The sequence below is a fragment of the Brachyhypopomus gauderio genome, chromosome 6 (assembly GCF_052324685.1).
Source record: "Brachyhypopomus gauderio isolate BG-103 chromosome 6, BGAUD_0.2, whole genome shotgun sequence".
In the NCBI taxonomy this organism is placed as follows: Eukaryota; Metazoa; Chordata; class Actinopteri; order Gymnotiformes; family Hypopomidae; genus Brachyhypopomus; species Brachyhypopomus gauderio.
Window position 1 is genome coordinate 29,893,925 of NC_135216.1, and position 10,963 is coordinate 29,904,887.

General features: G+C 40.8%; 1 protein-coding gene across 4 annotated transcripts; it reads left to right on the plus strand.

Moving 5' to 3' along the window:
* The first annotated feature begins 564 nt into the window (after positions 1 to 564).
* On the plus strand, positions 565 to 7,263 carry LOC143517638 (C-type mannose receptor 2-like). 4 transcript variants are annotated; one of them, XM_077010359.1, is made up of 7 exons: positions 565 to 967; positions 1,168 to 1,250; positions 3,491 to 3,850; positions 3,965 to 4,300; positions 4,411 to 4,770; positions 4,982 to 5,311; positions 5,401 to 7,262. In XM_077010359.1, exons 2-7 carry the CDS (start codon positions 1,214 to 1,216, stop codon positions 5,754 to 5,756), a joined length of 1,779 nt encoding a protein of 592 aa, XP_076866474.1. In that variant the 5' UTR covers positions 565 to 967; positions 1,168 to 1,213; the 3' UTR covers positions 5,757 to 7,262. The 4 variants fall into 4 exon arrangements, with proteins under 4 accessions (XP_076866474.1, XP_076866473.1, XP_076866475.1 ...); XM_077010358.1 differs by having other exon boundaries at positions 1,136 to 1,250; positions 5,401 to 7,261; XM_077010360.1 differs by lacking the exon at positions 565 to 967 and having other exon boundaries at positions 1,075 to 1,250; positions 4,426 to 4,770; positions 5,401 to 7,263.
* Positions 7,264 to 10,963: the final 3,700 nt, after the last annotated feature.

Consider the following 10,963-nt stretch of genomic DNA (forward strand, 5'->3'; position numbering starts at 1 on the left):
TAGTGACGTAGGAACTGGTGTAGTGATGTGGGAACTGGTGTAGTGATGTGGGAACTGATGGTTTCACAGACACTGAGAAGCTGTTGAAATGACACTCAACTGCATGACCTGATCACAGTAACGAGGAGGAAGCAGCACCTTTGATATGTGGCTTCAGTGTGTTTGCATACATTTGTCTATTTGAGCCTCTTTATGTATCACGGGGAAACATTTGGAAAACTGTTCACAGTGACTTTATTAACCAGATAGTAAAATGTCACAACCCCAATCCCCAGAACATTTACTTTATTTCCTCCAGTGAAATTAAACTTGTTTTTAAAACCATTCTACAGTACCACACACTGCTGAACCAAAAAAATGGCAGTGAATCTATAGCTTTTATGTTTTATTATCACATTAAATGTTGATTAGACTCAGTTACATTTTTGTCTTTTAAAATGTTTTACATTTCAGTCCCACATCTTGTATTGAATAATAAGGAAGTGGTGATATGCAAAGTGAACGGTGGTTAATATTCCTCTAGGATACAGTTGGCTCACACAGAACACACAACACAGCACATTTGGAAATACACGTTATACTTTTTTGTTTCGAGTAAATTATTCCCAGATCGTTCTAAAGGGTTAGATTGAAATGTTAACTAATTTTAATGTTCTTTTTAGTGTTACTCTCAGTAACAAATATGATATATTGCACAATACCTAATGGTTTCTCTGTGTGTCCATTTGCACATTCTTAGATCATGCGTAGAGGTTTCTCTTTTGGCCTTTGTACAGTTTTACTATAATTGGCTTTATGAGACTTTTTCTCTACTTTATTCTCTAATGCAGCTCTAGTTCAAAGTCTTTTTGAGTTACATCTCAACATATGAGCTGGTGACATCACACCTCATCATGTGATGTCACCACGATGAGAGCTGTTGGGGATTTGAAAATTCTTCTCCATTCAACAATAAACACCTAATCAGGTAAGACTGTGTCCTTAGTTAACTAATTATTTATTATGTAGTTCATCAGTTATTAACCAGACATTTTATTTGACCTTATTTACTGCTGTATTTGCAATGTTTTTTTTTACATGTGAAAGGTTTGTAATCAAAGTGAACACATACAGTGTCTGGTGTGTATGTCTGCAGATTAGATCACTACAGCCCCTCTGATATTTCAGCACTCAGGACTCCAACTCAGAACTAGTGTGAGTTTATGGAATTACCATGGAAACCATCTCTGTGCTTCTCTCTCTACTGTTGGGTAAATATTCACTAATAATCACTAGACTCAAAACACCTGTTTGCTCTGAACATATTAGTTTGAATTTGTGATTCTTACGCATATTTGATTAATCTGGTGGAAGAAATTATTTTCACAATGTTAAAGAGGTCTGGACACCAACTGTTTTCAGCTTCCTGTGTATGTTTTACAGTTCATTAACATAAATGTTATAAATGGCAATGTTGTAATAACTCTAAAAAATTTGAGTTCAACCAGTTAAATTTTGATAAATGAAACTGAATATTTAAATATAAAGACAATGTAAATAATGCAGTGAATTTAGATTAATAAGATTTTTGCTTCCTCTTGTCATACTTGATGGTGATGGTGAGAAATAAAATAAAATGTCCTCTTCTTAGAGTTCTGTTCATTCACTAAAAGGCGAGACTTGTTTTTCTTCATGTCTCTGATTGTTACACTCCCCCACTTAACAAGTGGGGGCTCATGAAATGAAAAGTTGATATGAAAGTAGCCCATCTGGGGAGTTCGTGGTGGAGTTTAACGTAGAGGTCTTTGTGAACTCTCTGTGTGGAGAGGTCCTGGAGTGATGTCGTAAGGATGACCTCACTACCATCACGTCCCATTATGGTTTGCAGGTGCCTAAGGGCATTTATACATTCATATTTTATACATTTCCTCCTTATTTGTTTAACAGTGGCAAAAATTGTTAAACAATTGTTAAATTGAATCACATAGGATTGAGTAATATAAAACACTAAGCTTTATTTAAAATGATTAAAAAAAGTCATATGATGTGTGTTTCCTGGTCAGCTGAGCTGAAGTTTATGTGCACCCCCGTTCATCCCCCTGTTCACCCCATTTCACCCCCCTGCTCACCCCACTGTTCACCCTGTTCAACTCCCAAATTCATCTGTTCACCAAAGTCTTCTAGTTTTGAACATCTCTTAGACTGAAAGGAGAGAGGAAACGTTAATACCCTTCACATTTACCCCGTCACATCTACCCCGTCACATCTACCCCGTCACATCTACCCCGTCACATTTACCCCGTCACATTTACCCCGTCACATTTACCCCGTCACATCTACCCCGTCACATCTACCCCGTCACATCTACCCCGTCACATCTACCCCGTCACATCTACCCCGTCACATCTACCCCGTCACATTTACCCCGTCACATTTACCCCGTCACATCTACCCCGTCACATCTACCCCGTCACATCTACCCCGTCACATCTACCCCGTCACATCTACCCCGTCACATTTACCCCGTCACATCTACCCCGTCACATCTACCCCGTCACATCTACCCCGTCACATTTACCCCGTCACATCTACCCCGTCACATCTACCCTGTCACATTTACCCCATCACATCTACCCCGTCACATCTACCCTGTCACATTTACCCCATCACATCTACCCCATCACATCTACCCCTGTCCTTCACATCTACCCCATCACATCTACCCTGTCACATCTACCCCATCACATCTACCCTGTCACATCTACCCAGTCACATCTACCCCGTCACATCTACCCTGTCACATTTACCCCATCACATCTACCCCTGTCCTTCACATCTACCCCATCACATCTACCCTGTCACATCTACCCCATCACATCTACCCTGTCACATCTACCCAGTCACATCTACCCTGTCACATCTACCCTGTCACATTTACCCCATCACATCTACCCCATCACATCTACCCCATCACATCTACCCTGTCACATGTTCCCTGTCACATCTATCTCATCACATCTACCCCTGTCCTTCACATCTACCCCATCACATCTACCCTGTCACATGTTCCCTGTCACATCTACCCTGTCACATGTTCCCTGTTACATGTTCCCTGTCACATTTACCCCATCACATCTACCCTGTCACATCTACCCTGTTACATGTTCCCTGTCACATTTACCCCATCACATCTACCCTGTCACATTTACCCCATCACATCTACCCTGTCACATCTACCCCATCACATCTACCCTGTCACATCTACCCCATCACATTTACCCCATCACATCTACCCTGTCACATCTACCCCTGTCCTTCACATTTACCCCATCACATCTACCCTGTCACATCTACCCCTGTCCTTCACATTTACCCCATCACATCTACCCTGTCACATCTACCCTGTTACATGTTCCCTGTCACATCTATCTCATCACATTTTCCCCTGTCCTTCACATCTACCCCTATAGCCTCATTACTGTTACTTTAACCAACAGTATTTTTTCCACAGTCTTTTCTCCAACAGACCAAAGTCGTCTCAGAACATTCCACATCACAGGATATGAGAATCTGACTCAGTCTGAGGCTCAGACAGCTTGTAGAAGAAACTACACCGACCTCGTCACTGTGTACAGTGAGGAAGACAACAGTGTACTGGCTAATCTGACTGAGGAGGCTGGATTATATGCTGCCTGGATTGGGCTCCAACACAGTCAGCCCAGTTATAAATGGTCTAATGGTGAAGCAGTTACATTCAGAGACTCAACACAAGACTGTGGGACATGGAGCTGCTGTGTTGCTATGAAGGCTGAGGGTTCATGGGAGTGTGATCCCTGCACACAGAAAAAGAATTTTATGTGTTATAAACAAGGTAAATACTTACTATTGACGTTTTAACAATATTCAACACTATAATTACTGATGTCATCACCTTTAACTCTCAACAGAATTTAGGATTGATTTGTTAATTGTTTAATCACTGCAGATTCGTGCCACAGTTATCAGTTAGTGCTTGAGCCAATGTCCTGGTATGAAGCCCAGAGATACTGCAGGGAGAAATATACTGATCTGGTCAGCATCAGAGATCAGGAGCAAAATGAAGAGGTGAATCTGAATGGGAAGAACAGCACCACCCCCTTCTGGATCGGCCTGCTGTGTGATGACTGGGAGTGGACTGATGGAGGTCTCTCCACCTACAGGAACTGGGGGACTGATCAGTCTCAGAGAACAGGAGACTGTACAAAACTGCAAAGAGGGAAATGGACCTCAGTGTCATGTAATACTGGTTTTCCTGCTCTGTGCTACCACAGTAATGCCACAGGTATCACAACACACGCCCACAGCACTGGAGAACATTCCTGACAGTTTCTCATCAGACCATAGTAGAACATCACCCCATCACTGAGTCACTAAGAAGAGAAACTTTTCCAGTCTTTTCTGCTGCAGGTGGAAATCGTCTCAGAACATTCCACATCATTGTGGATGGGAGTCTGACTCAGTCTGAGGCTCAGACAGCTTGTAGAAGAAACTACACCGACCTCGTCACTGTGTACAGTGAGGAAGACAACAGTGTACTGGCTAATCTGACTGAGGAGGCTGGATTATATGCTGCCTGGATTGGGCTCCAACGCAGTCGGCCCAGTTATAAATGGTCTAATGGTGATGCAGTTACATTTAGAGACTCAACACAAGACTGTGGGACATGGAGCTACTGTGTTGCTATGAAGACTGATGGTTCATGGGAGTGTGATAACTGCACACAGAAAAAGAATTTTATGTGTTATAAACAAGGTAAATACTTACTATAGAAGTTTGAACAATATTCCACACTATAATTATTGATATAATCACATTCAAACATATAATTAAGGATCAATTTTAATTTCATCTGGTATAAATATGGTAACAACCTTACTGGAACTATTGATAAATTACTTATATCAACTTCATAACTTCAACTGCATAAACATAAATAAACCGTGTTTACCTTTGACCTCTACAGGTGTTATTAGAGCCATGTTCAGTTATCAGTTAGTGCTTGAGCCAATGTCCTGGTATGAAGCCCAGAGATACTGCAGGGAGACCTACACTGATCTGGTCAGCATCAGAGACCAGGAGCAAAATGAAGAGGTGAATCTGAATGGGAAGAACAGCACCACCCCCTTCTGGATCGGCCTGCTGTGTGATGACTGGGAGTGGACTGATGGAGGTCTCTCCACCTACAGGAACTGGAGATCTCGTGTCCCTCAGCCATGTGATTGTGTAAAACTGATGAAGGATGAATGGTCTCCATCAGCGTGTAATGATTCTGCATCTGCTCTGTGCTACAGCAGTAAGTGATGATGTTAAAACACTAAAATGTTCTCTGCAGTCTAGATCAGTAGAATGAAGAAGTGTCTCTGGTGTTTGTGTCTCTGTCAGCGTCCATCCATGTGAGTGATGACAGTATGATCTGGGAGAAAGCTCTGGACTACTGTCAGGAAGGTCACAGGTCTGGTCTCCTACGCATTGAGTCTGACCTCGACCAGAAAGAAGTGGAGTCTGAACTCAGAAGGAATAACGTCTCTGGGCCTGTGTGGGTGGGGCTTGGACAGAGTCGACTGTCTGAGCTGTTGAGTTCATCCAGTACACTGGCTCCTGGAACCTGGACCAGCTGGGGGGGGATGAGACAGCCAGTGTCTCACAGCTGCAGTGCCACAGAAAGTGTGGAACAAACATTTAGACAGAAGATGGACATTTCTGAACTTAGAGTTGTATGTGAAGTTAAACCAACCTAAAATGGTGTTTTGTCAATCCTGGAAGAACAGAGCATTGTATAGTTCATCGTTTTCTCACCCTGACTCATCTGATCTTTTCATCTACTGATCTTCTTCACTAGAGGAAAAGATGAACCAAGAAAGATGATGTATTACACATTTAGGCTTAAATTAAAATCATATTACAACAGTCTTTGAGGTTTTCTCTGTATTTTAAGACTTTGATGTTAATTTATCTATATATTTATCAATTTTGTACACAATCTCAGAACATCTCTCGCTCGCTGTTTATCTCAGTTAATTGGTTTGCGTCATATTTTAGGTAATTTACACAGCCTTTCCAGAATTTTGCCTCAGATCCTTATCTCAGATCTTTAGTTGAATTCATTACCATATATTTTCAAAGCATAGTTTGTCTTAGGTTTACATCCTGATTTTACAAACATGTTTAGCCTTTAGTTCAGTTTCTGACTGACAACTAATTTTAGACAGACACAAATGTCATTACATGAAATATTACAGTAATAAATGACCCTAAAGTAGGTAACAGGATGGGTGTCCTGCACATTTGTGTCTGACCTTGACTGTGTCTCAGGAGGGTCTGTGTGCGTGGATCTTGGATAGAGAAGACTGAGCTGTGGAGTTCAGCCAACATGCAGCTCTGGTACTCTGGACCAGCAGAGAGGGACACGGACAGTGTCTCACAAATGCAGTGTCACTGAAACAGTGGGACAGACATGTAGACAGATGATGGGCATTTCTGAACTGATGGTTATATGTGAATTTCTTCTCAATCCTGAAGAAAGAGCCCAGTACAGGTTTGGTCTTTCCTAGCATCACACACCTGGACCATTCAGGATGGTTCTTGGTCACTAGCTGCTGTGTTGAGTCCGATGTGTTAGAGCAGGAACATTTCTAAAGTGTGCAGGGCCCTGGTGTCCAGGAGCAGGAGGAATCAACAGTGGAGATTCTGTTCATTACTGAACATCAAACTAATGAACATTAAACACAGACAGTCAACTATTCACCCTGCAGCTATGAAGCATTCGGCCTTACAGATGATTAAGAAAAACACAAAAATGTGATTATACAATAGAAACTGATTATGTAAGATATTCTACTAATTTAGTGTGATTATCATATCAGAATTACCAATTTACGTCCAACACAATAATCCAATACGTCCCATGTCAAATAGCATCCTAACCTAGATAACAGCTTAACCTCATGACCACTAGATGGAGACATAATATTTATTTTCTCAGACATTCGTTAATTCATCAAATTCATAAAGAAGAAACTGATTAACACAACCTTTTGATGTGAGTGTTTCTGATTCATGCAATTTCCTGTGAATATCTTTGTAATAACAATGTGATAATTTTCCTAAGCCTAAATCTAAAGCCCAACAATTTGGTGACCTCCCAACGTGTTGGGAAGAGATAGATTTTTGGAACACGTCTTCTAAAATACTGTTAGTTTGTCCGAGCCGGCTCAACTAAAGGTAAAGCAGAATACCTGTTACAACAACATTTCTGCACATTTGTATAATACCAAATTGTGAAGAACTAATGGTGTTTGGTCGATGCTAAATTAAATAGCAATTTTAAATTTTTTGTTATCTTTTTTTGGTTTGGTTTAAGATTATATAAGCAGGGGGACTACCCCCTTGCCTTCAGAGTTGTCATGCTTGAATGAGACTCTCATGTCTGTGTCTGTCTTGTGTCTGTCTTTGTCCTATTTATATATTTCAGTGTTTCTCAAAGTGTGGGGTGCGCTCCACTAGTGGGGCGCATGGGTATTGCAGGTGGGGCGCGAGTAATTGGAAGAAATTAAATGAAAGAGACCTGTTCGTTTTGCATAAGCCCCGGATGTATAAAATGTCTGTGGAACATTGCGAACAACGGCTAGATTCGGCTCTTTAATGAATTTTTACCGGTCCCCCGGTCAACAAATCACATGCGACATAAGAGAACATAAGAGTTGCGCTGTTTCCTCAGACTTCCACTGTAAGGAACATGATCAGGACATCAGTAGCAGTGAATGATGTAATGGTCATAAATCTTGGGTGTTTCCAGGAAAAGAGCGGTCAGCCGATATGCTACTGTATATGGGGATGGGCGTAATATATATCACATATACATATACCAGTGTGTGAAGGGAGGAAACCCCTAACCAATTAAGCTTAAAGGATGAACCCTAAGGAGCCAATAAGGTCTATGGGAGGTCCTACTTTTTTCTTAAAGAATCACATCAGACTTAAAGACAACGGTAAACCCAATAGGTTATATAATGGTAAATTATCAGAAAAGGTGTGGACTAAAAAAACAACGTGTTATGATTGGTCACTTTCACTTTTTGGATGAAGATAAAAAAGGAATACAACGAGGAGCAAGCCAGTTGTTGTCAAGGCAACTCCTTTGTTGTTACCCTGTGTAGTATGGTATTTTTTCACTTTCCTGTTTCCAAGTGTTGTTTCTTCACTGGCCTGACAAAATGTCTGTTTTTTTGCTACGACAGTGTTGAAAAAGACAATTTGTTCTAAAGATTTTCATGCACAGGCTCTAATGCAACTAAATGGATTGGATTTAGTGCCTGCTAGGATCTAGGATACACAAACAAGACTGACAGGTGTGAGTTGAGCTAGATGTGACGCACTTAAATACACACACAAACGATACACACACTTAAATACACACACAAACGATACACACACTTAAATACACACACAACAGACAAACTTAATACACAAAAATGAGACACACTTAAATACACACACAAACGAGACACTTAAATACACGCACACACTTTGCTAATGTCATTTAAGATCACAACATGATTTAGTACATGTCCTTCTGATTAGCAGAAAAACTGTGAATAAGGTTGATCAGTGATTTGGTTCAGTGATTCATTTGTAATCATGTCCTTGTTTGTGTGTAATCGGTATCAGAGGAATGTGCAGAGACAGAAAGCTTGTGTACAACTGATACATCAGTTTCTTCTGCTAAAAACAGGAAAGCTCCATATTAGGAGGAATACACACGTGAGACCAAAAGTGTCTACTGTACATTCTCCCCCTTGAATTTCACAGTGTGCCCAAATGTACTGTAAACATGTGATAAAGGAATGAAGGAGATTGGACTGCCCTCTCTCCTCAGAGTTCTTGTTCTAGATGAGTCTCTCATGCTTTTTACTTTTCTAATAAAACTCTATTTTATTTTCTCAGTCCTCATCTATTTTCAGGAAATTTGCACAACAATACACACACAAATGAGACACACACTTAAGACACATATAAATGAGACACACACTTAAATACAAGCATATAAATGAATAAATAAACATGACTAACAAGATAAGGAGCAGATTAAATGAACAAACATACACATGGCCATTCAAACACGTAAATGTGTATACAGTCACGGTGTGGTGGCCCCCTACTGGTCGCCTCCGTCTACAGCGGCAGCGGTCCCTCAGGTGGGTGGAGCCCGCGATCCGTCTCACCTGAGGGTCGTTTGTTTGTCTATATATGTCTTGTCTTTGTACCAGTTGACCGCTGGTCATTATATCCTTATTTCGGATCATGTCACGGGTTTTGGTTTGCGCACTTTCTTCATTAAATCCTCCTTTTTCCCTGAGACTTGGCATGATCGCTTTCATTTTATTTCGCTCTCCCTGCCCGTCACACGGGGGAGGAGCCAGGGGTACATGGAAGCTGGTTTAAATGCGAGGAAAAAGCTGTTGCTAATAGCCACAATTTTAACGTGACTCTTAATTCACCTTATGTCTGTGTGGAAGTGTGTGAGGGAGACAGATAATGAGGTTTTGGGCAAACTGTAAGGAGTCTTTAAGAGCTTCTTGACCCTTGTGACCGCACTGATTTGTTTACAACTGCTGACACATCACATGACTTTGTAAAGCACCTTCAGATTTTGAGCTCAGATTGAACTCTTAACTCTTACCCTAACACATACTGAACTCTTACCCTAACACATAGCCTACTGAACTCTTACCCTAACACATACTGAACTCTTACCCTAACACATAGCCTACTGAACTCTTACCCTAACACATACTGAACTCTTACCCTAACACATACTGAACTCTTAACTCTTACCCTAACACATACTGAACTCTTAACTCTTACCCTAACCCATATTGAACTCTTAACTCTTACCCTAACCCATATTGAACTCTTAACTCTTACCCTAACCCATATTGAACTCTTAACTCTTACCCTAACACATATTGAACTCTTAACTCTTACCCTAACCCAGTGGTTCCCAAAGTGGGGGGCGCGCCCCCTAGGTGGGGCGCGGAGCTATTGCAGGGGGGGCGCGGAGCTTGAAAGTAAAACGTGCACATGTGTCAATATTAGGGATGCACCGATTCCGATATTAATATCTGAAAAAATTCTAGATCGGGTATCAGTGACAATGTGACCGATCCATTAAAACAGATCTATTCAGTCTAATTCTATGCTTGTAACGCTTTTCGGAGTTACACTCCGACACGGACAGAAAACTTGGACAGTTAACAGGCGAGTGAAACACGAAGCACACAGAGAAGAGGTGAATCACTCACTCGTACTCGCGCTGGTGCTATTCCACTTAGTCCGTTTATGTGCTGGTTAACCAAAATAAACCTGGGCTCCATCATTACTTGACTGTTCATACATGAACTGGTGAGTTGTCCAAAGCTCATTGAATGCGTTACTTACAGAAATAAAATAAAGATAAAATAAAGAGCAGTGGTTTTCTACGGCAGAAAGCTAAATAACAACAATATTCCATACGCGCGCTCAACTCGCTCCCTTAAAGAGACAGTACACATATTTCTGGCCGTTACATGCTTTGTGCTCTGCGTGATGTCAACGCTAGCAAACTAGCCGCATAGGTATTGCTGTTTCTCTTATTTCATCTCCTTATTTATTTTAAATGATATTTAGAATTCTTGAACCATTTCAAAGGTTTCTTGCAGTTTATTTTTTTCATGTTTGACCAAAGTTGTGAACCTATTGTTTTTGTAAGTTTCAGGTTCTTTGGTATTATTTATTTTACATTCAATGTTATATTCATAATTGCCCTGACTGAACAAATGCAAGTTGTGCTGTTTTTACATGTTTTTATGTGTGTTTAAGTGTGCTATACTGGTGCAGAGTTTTCAATAAACTTGTAATTCAGTATGTCTGTGTTTAAAAAAAAAATGTTTTAAGTCGATTCAGCACT